Source organism: Aspergillus pseudodeflectus (genome assembly GCF_044049435.1).
Source record: "Aspergillus pseudodeflectus strain CBS 756.74 chromosome Unknown BJX68scaffold_42, whole genome shotgun sequence".
Taxonomy (NCBI): domain Eukaryota; kingdom Fungi; phylum Ascomycota; class Eurotiomycetes; order Eurotiales; family Aspergillaceae; genus Aspergillus; species Aspergillus pseudodeflectus.
The window spans coordinates 135,585-154,213 of NW_027263818.1; the positions used below are offsets into that span (position 1 = coordinate 135,585).

General features: G+C 52.5%; 7 protein-coding genes across 7 annotated transcripts; 5 read left to right on the plus strand and 2 right to left on the minus strand.

Moving 5' to 3' along the window:
• The first annotated feature begins 1,251 nt into the window (after window positions 1-1,251).
• BJX68DRAFT_150179 (uncharacterized protein) lies at window positions 1,252-1,893 on the plus strand. Its single transcript, XM_071036656.1, has one exon. It carries the CDS (start codon window positions 1,349-1,351, stop codon window positions 1,829-1,831), a length of 483 nt encoding a protein of 160 aa, XP_070896012.1. The 5' UTR covers window positions 1,252-1,348; the 3' UTR covers window positions 1,832-1,893.
• Window positions 1,894-3,978: 2,085 nt separating this feature from the next.
• BJX68DRAFT_243222 (phosphatidate cytidylyltransferase) lies at window positions 3,979-5,976 on the plus strand. The gene is made up of 2 exons (XM_071041123.1): window positions 3,979-4,136; window positions 4,205-5,976. Exons 1-2 carry the CDS (start codon window positions 4,095-4,097, stop codon window positions 5,744-5,746), a joined length of 1,584 nt encoding a protein of 527 aa, XP_070896013.1. The 5' UTR covers window positions 3,979-4,094; the 3' UTR covers window positions 5,747-5,976.
• Window positions 5,977-6,155: 179 nt separating this feature from the next.
• Window positions 6,156-7,574, plus strand: BJX68DRAFT_269760 (histidinol-phosphate transaminase; the record flags this gene model as incomplete). The annotated part of the gene is made up of 3 exons (XM_071046427.1): window positions 6,156-6,241; window positions 6,307-6,480; window positions 6,551-7,574. The coding sequence occupies 3 exons, from the start codon at window positions 6,156-6,158 to the stop codon at window positions 7,572-7,574; spliced, it is 1,284 nt and encodes a 427-aa protein (XP_070896014.1).
• Window positions 7,575-7,719: 145 nt separating this feature from the next.
• On the minus strand, window positions 7,720-9,628 carry BJX68DRAFT_150195 (general substrate transporter). The gene has a single exon (XM_071036657.1). It carries the CDS (start codon window positions 9,461-9,463, stop codon window positions 7,865-7,867), a length of 1,599 nt encoding a protein of 532 aa, XP_070896015.1. The 5' UTR covers window positions 9,464-9,628; the 3' UTR covers window positions 7,720-7,864.
• Window positions 9,629-10,401: 773 nt separating this feature from the next.
• BJX68DRAFT_243226 (glycoside hydrolase family 3 protein) lies at window positions 10,402-13,406 on the minus strand. The gene is made up of 4 exons (XM_071041124.1): window positions 13,067-13,406; window positions 12,941-13,012; window positions 12,722-12,888; window positions 10,402-12,669 (listed from the first exon to the last, which is right to left on the minus strand). Exons 1-4 carry the CDS (start codon window positions 13,133-13,135, stop codon window positions 10,446-10,448), a joined length of 2,532 nt encoding a protein of 843 aa, XP_070896016.1. The 5' UTR covers window positions 13,136-13,406; the 3' UTR covers window positions 10,402-10,445.
• A 195-nt stretch (window positions 13,407-13,601) lies between these two features.
• On the plus strand, window positions 13,602-15,299 carry BJX68DRAFT_243227 (uncharacterized protein). Its single transcript, XM_071041125.1, has one exon. It carries the CDS (start codon window positions 13,737-13,739, stop codon window positions 15,243-15,245), a length of 1,509 nt encoding a protein of 502 aa, XP_070896017.1. The 5' UTR covers window positions 13,602-13,736; the 3' UTR covers window positions 15,246-15,299.
• Window positions 15,300-15,892: 593 nt separating this feature from the next.
• Window positions 15,893-18,580, plus strand: BJX68DRAFT_269764 (glycoside hydrolase family 78 protein; the record flags this gene model as incomplete). The annotated part of the gene is made up of 1 exon (XM_071046428.1): window positions 15,893-18,580. The coding sequence occupies one exon, from the start codon at window positions 15,893-15,895 to the stop codon at window positions 18,578-18,580; it is 2,688 nt and encodes an 895-aa protein (XP_070896018.1).
• Window positions 18,581-18,629: the final 49 nt, after the last annotated feature.

Here is an 18,629-nt window from a genome sequence, read left to right on the forward strand (position 1 = left end):
AGGAACTAAGGCACGTGACTCTTTTGCGGCCTGAGGCATAATTATTGTTCCAACTCGGCGGCTAGCCACCACGCCTTTGCCTATACATAACTTGCAGATCTTGAAGACCAGGCCTGCTACCTAAATTGGGGATTGTGACTGTATCTAGTTAGATGCCAAGCCGGAAAAGCATTATATACGCTCGCGCAATCTGTACTGATGGGTGCCTGGGAAACAAGACATTGTCCTATCGGAGCCCTAAGGCCAACATTGCCAAAAGCCGAGTGAAGCGCCAGCCTTGATGCCAGCTACACCAGTAGCAACTGTACGCCACCAACAACCCATCTATCGTCCAGGGTCTGGCACACGTGAGGCCAGCATCACATGCAAGATGGCTTGATATATCTGGCTTCAGCCCCGCCATTCAGTTCCTCATTTTACCATCAACCATACGAAATAATGGTTTTCGGACAATCAGCTTCCTCGGTGTTGCGCTGGCTCATCGTGGCCTCGATTGTTTTATCAGCCTCGAGCTTAGAAGGCATTTGTGGAGGTACCCAATGTCCTGAGTGTAAGCCTCCGGGACAACGAAGTGCTCCAGGTCAGTGGACTACCTTCGCCATCTTCCTCTTTCAGGGTAGACAGCACTGCTGACTTGTCTAGGTGTGAAAATTGACCTAACAATGGCATACGCGTGAGTTTACTGTCGTGACGAGAATTCTCAGCTCGCTCATCTTGCAAAAGCACCGCCGCAATGCAATTCAAGAATGGCACTGTCCGAGATCTCGCCAAGATAGATGGCTCCCCGGAGTACAGTGCAGCTATGAGAGCAATAACAGCAGATGCTACGAACATTCGGAACGGACTCAATTCCTCCTCGTAAGATCACCCTTGCAAGCCTTATTCTGTACGCATTCTAAGAACAGCAAATCAATAGGGAGCGAATGTACTCCAAGACCCTACATGGCGGAATCCTTACCCTATCAGAAAATACTGGATATCACCCCGGGCCTGGTGGTATAATTTCTCAATATGGCGACGCCAACTGGTCAATCACTTCTATCCTCAAAGCGCACCCGAGCATTTCTCCGATGAGTGGACCCTCGCGGTTACGGCTATACTATCAGAAATCAAGTCTACCGCAATTGACACTCTTGACCCACCGCTTGAATTGAATGACGTTTACCTTAGTTGGCCGGTTCCTCTTTACTACACGAGAGATACATACTAGGAAAGATTCCAGCTTGCTTGCCACCTAGCTGGTCTCAAGACCCTCGGAAATGCAGGCACGATTGTTTCCATTGCCACTCTCCAGGATGAGGGAATAGATTTCTATCCGGACAAGTTATCAGAAGATGACACAAGAGCCATGCTGATTATCAGTTACAACCTAGCGAGTCTGGGAATCACGCTGAAGATTAGAGATCATTGGGATTTTCCCGAGCCAGTGCAAGTTATAGAAAGCTCAGCACATGGTGCTGAATGTCTACAGCATGATGATACGAAGAAATACTGGGGCCAGGTTCAGGAGCTTCTAGGGAGCGCTATAGAGGATGCACCGGTCGATTACGTCGTGCTTCTCGGCTCACACGCCCGGGAGCCAAACCTGCTCCACACACTCAAGGATTTTTTTGATCGCCATGACAATATTCAGCCCTCAGTGCTCGAACGTTACATGGGTCCAGATTTCGGCCTCGGAGAGTATAAGGACAATCTACTATTCCACGGCGCCAGAGCGGCAGCTGCAATTGCTCGATTTGGCATGGAAGTCATGGAGTACTATTGTTATATGCCTGCTTGGTGCGTTCCAGATGAGGAGGAGCCTGTGAGATACGTGCGGTCTGAGCTGTAGATATGTCCGTTCTCAATGCCTTCAAGGTAGCTGAGTCACTCTTTATTTCCGGCTTGGATGGCTGAAGCTGCGTCTCAACAACGCATTAATAAGTTACTGGCATCCAGAACCTACGAGAGATCTCTAGGTATCCGACTTGATGCACATTGTAAATGTCCGATTGTGATAATGTTTCTTCGTTGGTCTTGCAACCTCGAAACAAACCGCGCTACTCATCAAGTCCTTACGCAAGGCCAGAGAACGACCCGCTGAAAGACATAGTACAATCCACACTCCGTGGTGGAGGCGGGCCGTGGCTTCGAATAAGCCATAACTCTGGCCTGCGAGATGACGGCTTGGAATCTCTAAATCGAAAATCCAAAGTTTTGTCACCACGGACTACGCTGCATGCTTTTGGCTTTCGCTTTGCACGGTAAGCTTGGTGGATGGCGCTCGTCTCAAGGAAATTGCAAGTCCTGCCCCCTTGACATTCCAGGCAGATATAGTCATCAGTGACAGTGGCCACATTAGATGATAGTGCAATACATTTCATGTGCGGCCAGCTGTAGCAGACTGAGCAGTAAATACGGGCAGTACTCGGCCTAACTCGCGTGCCGCTCCATGGTATGCAGATTGCAAAATTCTGTACCTTGAAGCCATAAATCTGGGGAATGGAAGAGTAGCACCATTTTCTAACCAAAACAGACGCCTGCGCTAATTGATACCAAGTTCCTTGGTGTCGATGTCTCAAAGATTATCTCGAGAAGCTCCGTGGGTAACATAGCTCCCTAGTGTTCTCTGGGCTCCGCTGGTGATACACCCCAATTATCTGAAGTGAATATATGAGCCAGTAGCCGGAATCCGGGAGAGCCAGACAGTGCCGCAGTATTGCTTATAAGCGCAACAGGTTAGCGATTGAGGTGTATCGTCATTAAATATCGTAAAGAGTGCGATATGTCGTACGGAAATGGCTATCCCACGAATAATCCTTGCTCGGCCGTCGCTGCGGGACACAATAATATTTGCCCTGGTAAACACAGAAGTGTCTATTTGACCCCTGCTGCGAACACTACCACATGTTTGTGAAACCAGAATACATCCTCAGTAGGCGCTTTCCACTGAGGAAGTGATTGGAATGTAATCGGCACTTCCTCAGTATCCATGTATTCGACCTCAAAGCCCAAAGGGGCGATACGTAATAGTCCAATAGCAAGGTTAGTGAAAAGGGAGAAAGAGTGTGTCCAGATGGAAAGGTTGTCAAAGTAGAACCGCCATATGAAAACAAAAACCGTCAAGAGCTGGAATTGGAGTTCATTTAGCCGCGTCGGCGTTCTAGATTTGCTATCGAAGGATTCGACTAGGTGCTTTATCTTGTTTCTGTCGTTCAACGCTCAGTGGGTGATCAGTGTGTCCAGTTTATTTCACAACATCATCCAACCGAGTGTCTATTGTACTAAGCGATGTCTCTTGGACGCTGGCCAGCGTAGTCCATCGGGCATTTAGGTATCAAGCCCCGTTAACCGATATCCACTGGGTGACTGTAAAATAGCCGGCATCTACATCAATGGTATAGACATAAGCGAGCTGAGAATGAAGTGGTGTGGGAAATGGGACAGCTTCCAATTTGAACTTAATCGATTTGGAAAGACTCTGCTGGATGGTTTTCAGGATGGTTAATGAGTCTGGTGAAGAAAACTGGCCACGAGGAGGGTGGAGCCAACGGTACCATTTCCCTGAAACGACGTCAATGGTGTTTGATCAGTGACAAGCAGTCCATAAGTGTAGTACCATCGACATGATAGTTCCAGGGCCCCTAGTGACCATCGTATTCAGAGCTGTGGGGTAATAAAAACGGTGCTTTTTGTTCCGCAGTTAGCTCTTTTCAACCCGTGGCAATTGCACTTTACGGCCACGGAATACAGCTAATAAATTGCCCATTAGTGATGTTCCAGACTCAACCCCCTTGCTGGGTCTTGTGAGAGCGATTGTCAGGAGGATAGATATCATTGAGAAACAGAGAGTCGTTGCAGGTGGGCAGATTGTTACTTCAAGAGGGCGCCTTTCCCATCGGCAAAGTCACGTGACATTATTCCCGCCTGAGGCACTCACGAGCCTCCGCGAATTACAGCCGAGGGTACGTCAGCGCAAGTGGCCGATTCTCGATCGGACTTGGATGAATAATTCCACGCTGAAATCCACCTCGCCGAATTCATTCGATTACTTCTTCATTTCGTACTGCCTCTTTCTCTGACCTTGAAATCATGGTCTAGCTGAGGAGTGTGTGATGTCTCCCTCCTTTCCTCTCGCGACAATGCGCGAAGCTACTGTAAAAACATCCCCGGGGCCTCCCCTTTTTGCTCGTTCGGCTTCATGCTAATTGACGTCTCTCTAAAGTCTCTCTTCTCTAACGCTACCCCGATTTCTTACCTGCGTATGCGCTCAGTTCACCCGACTCTCCAACGGTGTGGTCGAAGACCAGGCTTTTTCCGGTGCCTGTCGACTGAGTCGAACTCAATTCCTCCGCGCAATGGCCGTCTGACAATTCCCGGGAATCGATCCGGCCTTTATGGCATCAACAATGCACAATCCACCAGCTCAGATTATCTGCTGTCGCCATCATCGGCTTCATTCTCTACCTCCTCTAAAGTGTCCGACCAGGGAGACTGGGACGCGAATCCGAACTTGGCCATATCACAGTTCTCGGAGCTCCCTTCGAAAGACTTTGGGATCAACCAGCACATGATCATCAACCAAGAGTTCAAAGAAGCATTGCGACAGATTCTCTGGCAGTTCAAAGCACCAATTCGATATGCTTTCGCATATGGATCCGGCGTGTTCCCGCAGCATGGGAGTGCGTCCGGTTCCGAGCAATGCCATCCGTCAGCGCCGGCGGCAATCCAAAATATGCAACAGGGAAAGGGGAAGATGATAGATTTTATCTTCGGCGTGTCTTACTCTCAACACTGGCATGCTTTAAACCTTTCGCAACATCGCGATCACTACTCAGGCGTCGGCGCCTTGGGATCTTACATGGTCTCTCAAGTGCAGGACAGATTCGGCGCTGGTGTCTACTTCAACCCTTACGTCACGGTCAATGGCACATTGATAAAGTATGGGGTCGTTAACATCGATACTCTGTGCAATGATTTGAGTCAATGGAACTCACTGTACCTTGCTGGCCGCCTGCAGAAACCAGTCAAGATTCTACGAGATCATCCTAAGGTCCGGCTAGCGAACCAGATGAACCTCCTGTCTGCTGTTCGGGTAGCTCTACTGCTGATGCCGGAAGAATTCACGGAGTTCCAACTTTACAGCACTATCGCCTCAATCAGCTACATGGGTGATCTCCGCATGGCGTTACCGGTAGAGGATCCGCGGAAAGTTAACAACATTGTCTCATCACAAATGGCGAACTTCAGACGGCTATATGCTCCGCTTATTGAAAATTTGCCCAACGTCGTCTTCAACGACAAACGCTGCACTGAAAACGATTGGATCGATGACCCTGAAGCCAACGTGCGACTTTCCCAGGACATGGATCCGGTAAAGCGCGGCAATATGGTGCGTCGACTACCTGATTCGTTCAGGGAGAAACTATACTTCCAGTACCAGACACGCTTCCAGATTCCTCGAGCAGAATTCATGAAGATGATGAAAGAGAGCAGTGATAACAACCCGGAACAAATTCGCCGGCGCCAGGGTGGAAAGTTCGAACAGCGCATTGCCAGCGACATGGGTCTCAACAAAGAGGTTCAGGCCGCAATCACAAAGACTATCCGATGGCCAAGCTCCGTAGAGACGGTTAAAGGCCTGTTTACCGCGGGGGTTAGCAGAACCTGGCGGTACCTCAAGGCGAAGCAAGACAAGTGGCGCAATTCGGGCAAGAAAACGAAAGAGTCAAGCGGAGATCCTCCGAAGAACTCAAAGCAAGAATAGACGGTTTCCACATTGCATTCTGTCGTTACATTAGAGCATACCACGGCGTTGAACTGGGATTGAGGATGGCGGTTCTATTAACTAAAATTATATACATACTCCGGCGTCACAGGAGTGACAATAGAAACATTATCTACAGTCTTTTCTGCATCAATTGATGCATCCGCTCGATTGGGCCCCTCGATACGTCCGATTCTCAAGGATTACAGTACCAAGAAAATAGTATAGTTCCTCTGGCAAAACATGGACGAGTTTCTGAGTCACCACCTGCAGACGCTGGTGGTCGTCAGGGCCGGTTCCGCCTATGACTCCGATTGTCCTCCGCTCCCCACTATTTCTTCACTTCCTCAGCCCGCCCAGAGAGAAAAGAAAGCAACGCACTCTTCTCCCCCCAGCAATTACCGTCAAAATGGCTACGAGACAATCGGCTTTCGACCTCTCCACATGCGCGCGCAAGAATATCCTGAAATTGCAGCCCTACCGTTGCGCAAGAGAGTAAGACCCCCGTTCGCCCCTCCTTGCTCCAGCAACGGACACCGAAATTAATGCAATTGCCTCAGTGACTACAAAGATGACGGAACGAATATCCTCCTCGATGCGAACGAGAATGCCTACGGTCCGGGTCTGGCGCTGAACGACCAAGGGGCCCTCCAGGAGTCAGCGGTCAATGGCGGCTCGACGGGGTCGTCGAAGCCGGAGATTGACCTCCTGGGATTGAACCGTTACCCAGACCCGTACGTACATTCCTTCAATTAGTATTCATTGGAGGAATACATATACTAAGTGCATTGCTTCCCTGTCCAGCCACCAACACCCGCTTAAACAACTCTTCTGCAACCTCCGCAACACCCACACCCACACAGACAAGAACATCGGCCCCGAGAACCTGTTCGTCGGCGTTGGCTCAGATGAAGCCATCGATGCCCTTCTCCGCGCCTTTTGCGTCCCCGGCAAGGACAAGATCCTCACCTGCCCCCCAACATACGGCATGTACTCCGTCAGCGCCGACGTCAATGATGTCGAAATCGTCAAAGTCCCCCTAGATACCGAAAACGGCTTCGCCCTGCAGCCCGAGAAGATCAACGCCGCGCTCGCCACAGACCCCACAATCAAACTCGTCTACATCTGCTCTCCCGGAAACCCAACGGCGAACTTGATCGCCAAGTCCGACATCCAAAAGGTCCTCGAACACCCGACATGGAACGGCGTTGTCGTTGTCGACGAGGCATACATCGATTTTGCGCCCGAAGGGTCCAGTCTCGCTGAGTGGGTCGCCGAATGGCCCAACCTCGTTGTAATGCAGACGCTCAGCAAGGCATTTGGTCTGGCCGGTATCAGATTGGGCGTCGCATTCACAAGCCCGCCCATCGCAACCCTCCTCAACAGCCTAAAAGCTCCCTACAACATCTCCAGCCCAACAAGCGCGCTCGCAACCGCCGCCCTCGGCAACCCAGCCAACCTTGAAGTCATGCGCAACTACCGCGAGCGAATCATCACACAGCGCAACCGACTCCTCACTGAACTTCCCAAGATCCCGGGTATCGGGCGCTTCCGCGGCGGTACGGAGTCGAACTTCCTCCTCGTTGAAGTCCTCGATAAGCCCGCGGACCAGGGCGGGAAGCCTAGCAACGTTGTCGCGCTGGCGGCGTACGAGGGTATGGCTGAAAAGCGTGGCGTTGTGGTGAGGTTCCGGGGGAAGGAGCTTGGGTGTGAGGGCTGTCTGAGAATAACGGTTGGCACAGAGGAGGAGGTTACGAGGTTCCTGGAGGAGATCAAGCTTGTTCTTGGCGACATACTTGGCGGGGGTGAAATCGCGTCGAGAAAGTAAGCGGTAATGAATTAGGTATAGATTTGGATGAGATATGATATTTATAGAGTGGGTGAAAACAAATAGACATATTCACTTTGTACGATTTGCATGTTAAACCAAGTTCCTGTCTTAAGATGTAAAATCGATTGTCTACCTTATGGAACATGTAATGAATGTTAAAAATAAATAGTTTGCACTTTAAAGGCTCATAAACACTATAATACAACTCCCAGTGGTGACCAAATAGCCAGGTATATAACAATATTAGATAAAGAAACAAACACATCACATCATCTAAAAAGGGCTATCTAAACATCCCTTTCCTCCCGCCCCTCCTTAACCGCCATACCCATCGCCTGCACATCCGACTGATAGCTCTTGAACTTCCTCGGTGGCACACCCTTCATAAACATCTCATCCAGCTCACCATACGTCCTTCCCGCCGTCTCAGGCTGATAGAACCACAAATACACGAGACAAATGACTGAAAGCCCACCAAAGATGAACATGACCTTCGCACCTAGATTCGCTTTATCCGGGTTGAAGAGGTAAGGAAGGACAAAAGACCACATGGTGTACAGACCGTTCTGCAAAGCGAGACCAATAGCAATGGTCTTGATACGGAGTCTTGACGTCGAGACCTCAGCGAGGATTGTGTAGCCTGCGGCGCCGATAGTCGCGTTGTACCACCAGCAGTAGACGAGAATGAGGGCGACGGTCCCCTTGACTGCACCGTCGGCATTGGGGCTCGATTTATCCGAGGCGACGACGCCCAGTCCACCCGTTACCATGAGAATGCAAGTCATGATGAAGAGGCCGAGGAGCATGAGGTTCCGGCGGCCCAGGCGGTCGATCATGAAGTAGGACATGGCGTTGCCGACGATGGACATGACCTGCTGCGCGATCTGGAGGCGGAAGGACATGGAATTGCTGTAGCCGGCTAGCTGCATGTAGTATGTTGAGTAACTGGAGGCGAAAATGACGCCGGACAGGGCTTGGATGGAGAGGGGTGCGATAGAGATGATTGTGCGGCGAAGGTTGGAGCGGCGGAAGCATTCGAGGTAGGTTGCTCCTTCGGTTTCGGCGCGGACTTGCTCGAGTGTTGTGGTTATCGAGGCAAGTTTCTTGGTGGATTGGCTGTCGCTGTAGCCTAGGCGGCGGAGGGAGGCGAGGGCTTTCTCTTCGCGGTTCTTGGAGACCAGCCACCAAGGGGATTCGGGCATGAAGAAGATGAAGGCGAGGGCGACGCCGGCGTAGCCGTACTGGGCGGCGAAAATGGCGCGGTAGGCCCAACGGTTGGTGAAGTTGCCGGTCGTGTTGGTGATAAGGGCAACGATGAATGGGCCGATACAGTAGGCCATTGCGGTCAGGCACGTGAGGGTACCGCGGAGGGCTAGGGGGGCGATTTCACCGACGTAGGTGACGGGGACAGATGCGAGGGCACCAAGAGCGAAGCCGTTTAGAAACTTGCCGCCAAAGAACATCTCGTTTGTGGTAGCCCTGAACTCGATAGTCACGGCGGCCACTGAGATGAGGAGGGCGATGAACATGGTCCATTTTCGCCCAAAGGTATCAGCAATCTGACCGGAGCAGAGAGCGCCCACGACTGCAGAGGCGACGGGTCCACCGTTGAAAGCAGATTGCCATTTGGCATCGAGGACCCAGTTGCCCTCGTAGAAGCTGCCGAAGTCCTGGCGGAACTGGGGGATACCCGTGACATTGCCAGCAGCTTGGTTCTCGAAGCTGACTAGGAGGATACACCAGACAGCGTAGACACACCAGACGAATGTCCAGGGGTACTTCTTCAGACTGTCCCACTTGCCCAGCTCATGATCCTCCTGGTCGGCGAGGTACCCCAGCTGCTGGTCGTCGGTCCGCTCGACCATGTCAACATCGGGTTTGTCCATGGCGACGCAAGTTATTGGGGACAACAAGAGGGGTAGAGATATTCGAAATAAGGGATAAGAGAAGGAATAGAGGTGTGGAGAACAACAATCCAATGTAACTTTCCCACGGGGATGATCTTCTATTTATCTTCCTTTGCGCTTTTCAAATGGCATGACGCCTTTCCCCTTCATGATCGAATGCAGTATTCTGTGCCACGAGGATCGATATCTGGCTTGGGTGCCAAGATTGGTTCTCTTCACGAGTCGAAATCAGGAATGGGAAGTCGAATGCCAGGAAACTATTAGAAAACAGGCTAGTTTTGGCGAAACGCAGGATGAGGCCGACAAACTCAATCCACTAGCCGGCGCCCTTTTCGTATCCGGGGGCCCGCATGATCGGAATCGGGGAGAAACTGGAGAACGGACCCGTGTGACTGGAAGAGCTTTGCTCCGGACCGGCATTTTCTGGTTTGTGAAACTGACACAAGACGAATGCGTGGGGTTTCGGCATGGGAAAGCCCACTCAATTCAAACAGTTCAAGGCTCCAGACCAGATGGGGTGAGTCAGTGACGCCACAAAGGCGATATTGTCTCGCTCGAAGTGGTTCCCGGCCGAGGATTTGCCGCCAACAGGGCAGCTCCAACCACCTCCGCTTGTGTTTGTCACCGACTTGCGGGCCTGCAAAGCGAGAACCTTGATCGTTCTCTAGCTCGTGGTGATTGCTTTTGTCAACTGCAAGCATTGGCTGCGTCAATTTCGGGGATTAATACACCGAGCAGGAGCATGGCGTCAGCTTATAAACGTCGAGGAAGAAGTTGTTGTCGGCGGATCAATAGGCTCGTGAGCCAAGTTATGGCACGGCGAGAGCAAACCACTCCTAGGAAGCTGAATCCATGCCGAGTCACGTGGGTGCTACATCAAAGACTGCCTGGGGAGTAGAAGTATGGAAATTTGGAAACATCATTTTGAAACTAGGTATCAATCTCTACATTAAACATTAAATCATGGCTCATAAGTCTGAGCATCCACATGCACTGTCGCCTGCCCAGTGATGTCTCTCACAGATTGCCCAATGGACACCTCATAGTCACCCGATGGAAGCTCCCACTTGCCGCTCTTCTCGCTGAAGTGAGCCAGCTGGCGAGTTTGGAGGGTAACTTTGGCAGTCTTAGTCTCACCAGGCGCCAGGTGTACCTTGACGAATCCGACAAGTTCCTTGACAGGGTTCCCTGGGACTACCAGCTTGGAGCCAGCATACACTTGAACAACCTCGGCGCCGGCATAAGAGCCGGTGTTGGTGATGTCGACCGTCACTTCGATCGTTTCACCAGCAACGCTTGCCTTGGGGTTGGCATGCGCGAAGGTAGTGTAAGAGAGACCATAACCGAACGGGAACAGGACCTTGGAGCGGGTGTCTTCCGAAAGATCATAGTGTCGGTAACCGATGAAAATGCCTTCCTCGTACGACACCTGAAGTCGGCGACCTCCGTCATGGTCGACGTACTCGCCAGGGAAGTTTCCATGTGCGGGCGCATCCTCGAGTTTGTGCGGGAATGACACAGGCAGGCGACCAGCAGGGTTCACAGCTCCGGTGAGAACGTCGGCGATAGCGTTACCTGCTTCCTGTCCAGGGAACCAAGCTTGAACAACAGCCTTGACTTCGTTCAACCAAGGCATGGCGACTGCGACTCCGGTCGAGTTGACGACGACGGTGTTGGGGTTCACGGCACCAACGGCCGCAACAAGGCGATCCTGGGAGCCGTTGCTGGGAAGATGGAAGCTGAGCTGATCCTGGCCTTCAGTCTCCCAGTCGGGGGTATGACCGGTGAAGACGATCGCAACATCAGCATTCTTGGCCACTTCTACTGCCTCCGAGACCAAGTCCTTGTTATGTTCTTGTTCGGTCATGAGTCCGAACCGGAAGCCGATGAAGCCTTCTAGCATAGCAAGGCCGCCACTGGATGTGGGCTTCACGGTTTCGATTTCAATTGTATATGTCTTGCCAGCCTCAAAGCTGTACTGGACCTCGGGTTCCTTCACTCCTCCTAGGAGGAATGCCATCGAGTCAGGGCAGTTCTCCTTCTGGTCATAAACGACCTTTCCGTCGATCAGAACCTTGGATTTTCCTAAACCAGACATGCCAAAGTAGTGGCTTCCACTTTGTGTGGGCGTGTAACGGGTAGATGCCCGCACGCTACCCCACGTCTCCTTGACAAAGATGGGCACATAAGTCGGCGCCTCAGAAGAGCTCGATGAAGCGGGCTTCTCGGTGGGCTGTTCTTCAACGAAGAAGTCTAGCGTCCAGCCGGGGTTACCCTCGCGGTTGACCACATTTTCAACTAGCAAAGGAAGCTGGCGGAAGGTATGTGCGCCCTTTGCGAACTCAAACTCAACAGTGTCGCCCAGAGCAGCACGAAGACCTTCCTCTGGAGTAACCCGATAGTGGGCGTTCACACTAGCGCTGCCACCGCCGTGGATAAGAGCTTCACGAGCAAAGCCGAGCAATGCAATCTTCTTCTTGGCGAGCTTCTCCTTCTTCAGAGGGAGAACTCCGCCCTCATTCTTGAGAAGGACAAGACCTTGGCTTCCCACCAAACGAATCAAGCGATTGTGTTCAGGCAGGATAGTAGCCTGCTCGTCGGGAATAGTGGGGTCTTCGAAACAGCCCAGCTTGGTGAGCAATTCAAGGACTTTCCGGGCACGGTCATCAATGGTCTTCTCCGAGACAGCGCCAGCCTTCACGGCAGCGATGACCTCGTCGACCTTACGCCACCTAGTAGGACCAGGCATCTCTAGATCAAGACCGGCATTCAGCGAATCAGCGGTAGAGTTGGTGCCACCCCAGTCACTCATGACGAGGCCATCCCATCCCCATTGGCCCCTAAGCACATCTTGTAGAAGGAACTTGTTTGAGTCTGCATGTGTGCCGTTGATGAGGTTGTAGGCAGTCATTACTGCCAGGGGCTTGGATTCCTTGATGGCGATTTCGAACGGCTTCAGATAAATTTCTCGAAGGGCCCGTTCTGCAACAAGCTCGTTGACCGTGAAACGGCAGGTCTCCTGCTCATTCACGGCATAGTGCTTGATGGTGGCCGCAACTCCCTTCTCCTGCAGACCAGTGATGTATTGCGCGGCCAGTTTTCCAGCCAAGAATGGGTCTTCGGAGAAGGACTCAAAGTTGCGACCTCCGAGCGGGTGACGATGAGGGCAAACGGTGGGAGCCAAACTGAGTGTTATTAGTATATGATCCATGCATGAATGAGAGCGGGGCCACTTACAGCACTCGTGCACCTTTTGACCGTGTCTCGTCCGCTAAAGCGTTTCCAATATGTTTCGCAGCTTCAAGATCCCAGGTCGCGGCTAGGAGTGACGACGCAGGGAAGCAAGCAGAGGTTGTGCCTCCTTTGAATGTGGCACCTCGTGCACCGTTCGGGCCATCGGATGTCTGTAACGAGTCAGTCCTCGAACAAGGCAATCTTGGGCATAACACTACAAACCTTGAGAGAAGGGACTCCCTTCTCTGGAAAGTCAGCTGTTTCCCAGAAGTTCTTTCCGGCTAGAAGAGTAATCTGGTCTCTCGTTAATATCGCTCGGTTCCAAGGTGGTATATGCGAAACGCGTACCTTCTCTTCCAAAGTCAGTTTTGAGAGCAGACTCTCGATCTGCGCAGAGTCGACGTTCTTGAAACTCATGATGAATGTGTCCGGTTGCGCGCGGATACTTCGGAGCTGAATTCTGGGAGAAGAAAGAGGAGGGAGACGTCTCCTTAAGAGACATCCTCGGCGTTTCTCTCTCGAACGCCGTCAACACCTGGGCAATATTGCGCTCATGTTGCCGCTTCTCCCCGGGTGTGTACTCTCAGCAGCCCCGCATGAAGGATCGTTGCGCCATGCTGTGGAGATCAAATGGATCAATTACGAGGGCCATTTAGCCGTTGACGGTTGATTTCTGTTCACATGAGTCGTTGCTACGACTCGTTCCGACAGGAAGATGGCCGTTCGCTTGGAATTGATCGGTTAATCTTCGGGCGCTGGCTGTTTGGCTATTTTGGGAATAGTCAGGTCTCTATTACGCTAGTCCTTTGTGAGGGATCACATGATAGCCACCTGACGTGCGACGAAGCAGCAGCCAGAGCCTGCACCTTCCTTCCTGGGCTGGGTTTCGAGCCCCGCAGTCGATCGGGAGGCATGATGCGGGGCATTCGAGCAGCTCGCAATAAGTTGAATATATCTGCCAGGATGGACGGCTTCGAGTCTCCTTTGTTTTGCACGACATTTTCACCACCAAATCAACATGGCTGACCCTCGTGCAACTCTTCAAACCTTTCCGACCAAGCCGCGGGTGTTCATTGTCTCCGATATCTCCAACGAACCTGACGATGCCGAGTCGCTCGTACGCTATCTGGTCTACTCCCATCAGTTCCAAACAGAAGGCCTGGTTGCCTGCACCTCGACATGGATGAAGAACAAAGTTTGCCCACAAGATATGCACAAGATCATTGACGCGTACGAGAAAGTCGTCGATAACTTGAACGCCCATGTCCATCCCGATGCGCAGTACCAGCCTGCGGATTACTTCCGGTCGCTTATTCGAAAGGGTGCGGAGGTATATGGTATGGCAGCGGTGGGAGACGATATACCACTGAGCGAAGGCGGCGAGCTGCTTCTTGAGCGTATTCAAGCTTCCAGTGAGCAGCCTCTCTGGATTCTCTGCTGGGGTGGCACCAATGTTCTCGCGCAGGTACTCCTGCGCATTCAGAAGTTACATTCGCCCGACAAGGCAGCTCGCTTGCGCTCAAAACTACGTGTTTATGCCATCTCAGACCAAGACGACACCGGCGCTTGGATCCGCCACCAGTACCCTGACGTTTTCTATATTGCGTCTGTCCACGGCTGGAATCACTACGGCCTCGCCGCGTGGACGGGTATCTCGGGCGACAAGTACTACAACTTTGATCAGGGAGGGCCAGACTTTTCAAAAGTGACAAAGACCTGGATTCGTGAGAACATTCAGATTGGCGAACTGGGCTCTGCGTACCCTAATTATCTTTTTATACCCGAGGGCGACACTCCTACTTTCTTGTACTTGATCCAGAACGGACTAGGAGTCCCCGAACATCCCGAGTACGGCTCCTGGGGCGGCCGATACCAGCGTTCAGACGTGAGCGCCAGTGGCGTTGCCAGCCTACATTACGGCGATACTGTTGACCGAGTGGTTGGAGCCGACGGCCGCACCTACACAACAAATCATGGTACTATCTGGCGCTGGCGAGATAGCTTCCAGAATGACTTTGCTGCTCGAATTCAGTGGACACTATCTCCGGACTTTTCTGCGGCGAACCATGCCCCCTTGATCTCCATCAATGGCGATACTAGCCTGACGCCTCTAGAGATTGACGCGGAGGCTGGCTCAACATTCACTTTAGACGCATCAGAGAGTTATGACCCGGATTCAGGGGCGTTGACATTCAAGTGGTTCCATTACAAGGACCCGAGCGCAACTCAGTCTTGGGTAGACGCAGAAGTTGCCGATCTCGAGATTAAACCAATTGGTGAGGGTCAAAAGGTTGAAGTTACGGTTCCGCCAGCAGAGAGATGTTGTGTGGACTTGATGACCAGACAGCCGACTGCTCGGGGTCAGATTCTACACCTGATTTTGCAGGTGACGGACAACGGAACCCCTGCTCTTACAAGCTATCGGCGGGTGTTGATCCAAACGACTAACCCTCGATTAGAGGGCGGAGGCAAGGGAGCCGATGCCATTGGTGATCTGATGGCAGAGATGATGGCAGAGCTTGAATAACTTCCTATGTACTTTATTCGAATAGTCTCTGAAATGTGATTAATTCTGGCTACGGTTGATGATGAGCTGCATAGATTGAACGGCTAAAACTCCCTTTTTCATCTTGTGAGGATGCACTCAAACTGTGCCGAAGCTGGCCGATAGACCCCTCCAGACTCCGCACTCCCCACTACGACCCGCTAACCTAACTGCTGGAGAAAACAGTCAACAATTGAAATTGACAGACGTCACTGTGTCAGGTGCAGGAGAAGCGGCCCGGCTCTCCGACAGTCGACTCGGAACATCGTGGACGGTGGACCAGAAACCCACGGTTCATCTCCACGTGGACTCCACCATGTGTCTTCTCCAGATCCTCTACCAAGGCATGCTTCCGGCATCCGGAACCTCACCATGCCGCGAGTGCCGAAGTTTTGCCGGCCAGACTCGCGTTAATGACCCTCCGACATTTCCTACCAAAGAAGTAAGATCGGGTTCGGTCACAATTGTCCCAGACCCGAGATCAAACTGTGCTGAAAACGCGGGGTCGATCGATAATGTCGGGAATGTGGACATTCAAGGTCCAGCGCTCTATTTTTGAGCATCAGCAAGTCCTCTGCTATTGTTAACTTTCTTTTTCTTTTCGCTTTACAGACTCTAGGAACAAAACCATGTCTCAACCAGCTCTATCCCTTCCCTCTTTCGAGCAACACCCCACAGGCCTTGGAATCGGCTTTCCCGAACCACGCATCTCGTGGAGATTTAACGCTACCGAAAGCACCGCATCAGATTGGCAGCAGACCGCATACGAAGTCGAAGTCGCCCGTGGCAACGATACACAGAGCTACCTCATCAAATCAGCGGAATCCGTGCTTGTACCGTGGCCAAGCCAGCCCCTGCAGGCGCGGGAGACCGCAAAGATCCGAGTTCGCGCTTATGGAGGCCCCAAGAATGCACCAACCGAGTGGTCCGCATGGAGTACAGTTGAGGCCGGACTACTGGATCGAAAAGAATGGAGCGCGCGTGCTATCACCAGTCGCGTTAAGCAAACAGAAGGCCCGCTGCGGCCTGTTCGGTTCAGAAAGACGTTTGAGCTCTCGGCTGGCGCTGTAGGCCGCGCTCGGCTGTACATTACGAGTCTCGGAGTATTCCAGGCATATATCAACGGAGAACCGGTGGGAGATCACTGCTTGGCTCCTGGATGGACGAGCTATCATAACAGATTGAACTATGAGGTGTTTGATGTTGCTTCGCTGTTGAGGGACGGTGAGAATACGATTGCTGTGGAGGTCGGTGAGGGTTGGTGGGCTACTCGATTGGGCTTTGGTGGTGGCAGACGCTTCATCTATGGCGACGAGCTAGCATTGTTCGCACAGCTGGAAATTACACCAGAGCAGGGAGATGCATTGGTTGTTACCACAGACTCGAGCTGGAAAAGCCATCAGTCCGCCATCCTTCGCAGCGAGATCTACGACGGAGAGGCGTACGACGCACGAGAGGAGCAGGACGGCTGGAAGAGTACATCCTTTGCCCCAGAGTCTTCATGGGAGGCTACCCGGGAGATCGAGCTCCCCAACACACATCTCGTGGCACCCAATGCGCCTCCGGTGCGGGTCACTGAGGTGGTCAACCCAATCGAGATAATCCGTACGCCATCTGGCAAGGTGGTTCTTGATTTCGGTCAAAACCTCGTTGGGCGAATCCGGATTCAATCTCTTAAGAAGCCAGCAGGCCATTCCACAGTCCTCACGCACGCTGAGGTCCTCGAAAACAAAGAACTGGGTACCCGCCCGCTGCGTGTGGCCAAGTGCCAGGACGAGATCATCTCAGCAGGCCAGGAGATCCGTGACTGGGTGCCGAGGTTCACTTTCCACGGATTTCGCTACGTTCAAGTAGACGGTTGGAGTCCGGACGATGCCGATACACCACTCACACTTCAGAGCCTGACCGCGGAAGTCATGCATACAGATTTGAAACGGTCTGGATGGTTCAACTGCTCGCACCCGATGGTGAACAAGTTGCACCAGAACGCCACATGGGGTATGCGTGGAAACTTCCTGTCCGTTCCTACTGATTGCCCCCAGCGCGATGAGCGCCTGGGTTGGACAGGCGATCTCCAGATCTTTGCGCCATCTGCAAGCTTCATTTACAACACAGCCGGCATGTTAAGTGATTGGCTGCAGGATCTCTCTGCTGAGCAACTCGCTCATCCCAAAGCCATTCCCCCACTCGTCGTTCCAAATGTCATTGACGAAACTTTCTGGCCTGCCTTTCCCCAAGCAGTTTGGGATGATATCGCTGTTATCCTGCCCTGGACCCTATACCAGTGCTACGGGGACATCAACATCCTTCGCCGCCAGTACGCCAGCTCAACTGGCTGGCTAGACAGAGGCGTGCAGCGTGGCGAAGACCGTCTATGGGACGATACTCTCTTCCAACTGGGTGACTGGCTCGACCCTACTGCTCCGCCAGACCAGCCAGGCAACGCACGTACCGATGGAACCCTTGTAGCGGATGCCTACCTTGTCTACGTCACTGGAATCCAAGCGCGTATTAGCTCAGTCCTCGGAGAATCAGCCGACGCAGCCCGTTACGAGACAGACTACCGCACTCTCAAATCCCGCTTCCAATCCAAATACATCTCCTCCACGGGGCTCCTGGTCGGAGACACCCAAACAGCCCTCAGCCTCTCCATCGTTTTCGACCTGCACGACAACCCCGAACAAGCTGCAGCAGCCGGCACCCGCCTCGCGCGACTCGTACGGATCTCCAAGTTCCAGGTCTCAACTGGATTCGCAGGCACTCCCGTTATCACGCACGCCCTCACAAAATCCGGCCACCACCAGCTCGCCTACCGCATGCTCCAAGAATCCAACTGCCCCTCATGGATGTATCCGATCCGTATGGGTGCGACGACCGTCTGGGAGCGCTGGGATAGCATGCTCCCCGATGGATCCATCAACCCCGGTGAAATGACTAGTTTCAACCACTACGCTCTTGGCTCAATTATCAATTGGTTGCATAAGACTGTTGCGGGTGTGAGTCCGCTCGAGCCCGGATGGAGACAGATCCTCGTCAAGCCGCTGCCAGGAGGGACGGTTACCTCTGCAGAGGCAAAGTATGAAACGGCGTATGGGAGGTTGGAGGCACGGTGGGAGCTTAAGGAGGGAGACCAGTTTAAGTTGGAACTCATCGTGCCGCCGAACTCGTCGGCAAAGGTTGTGCTTCCCGGTAGCGAGGACGAGAAGGTGGTTGGGTCGGGGAGGTATACGTTTGAAACCACGTACAATAGCCAGGTTGGGTGGCCGCCCAAGGCTCAGGTGCCGCCGATGTTTCCGCCGGAGGACTCCTTCGTATAGATATCTTTGATCAATATGTGGTTATTACTCAAGATCTCTTTACCGGTCT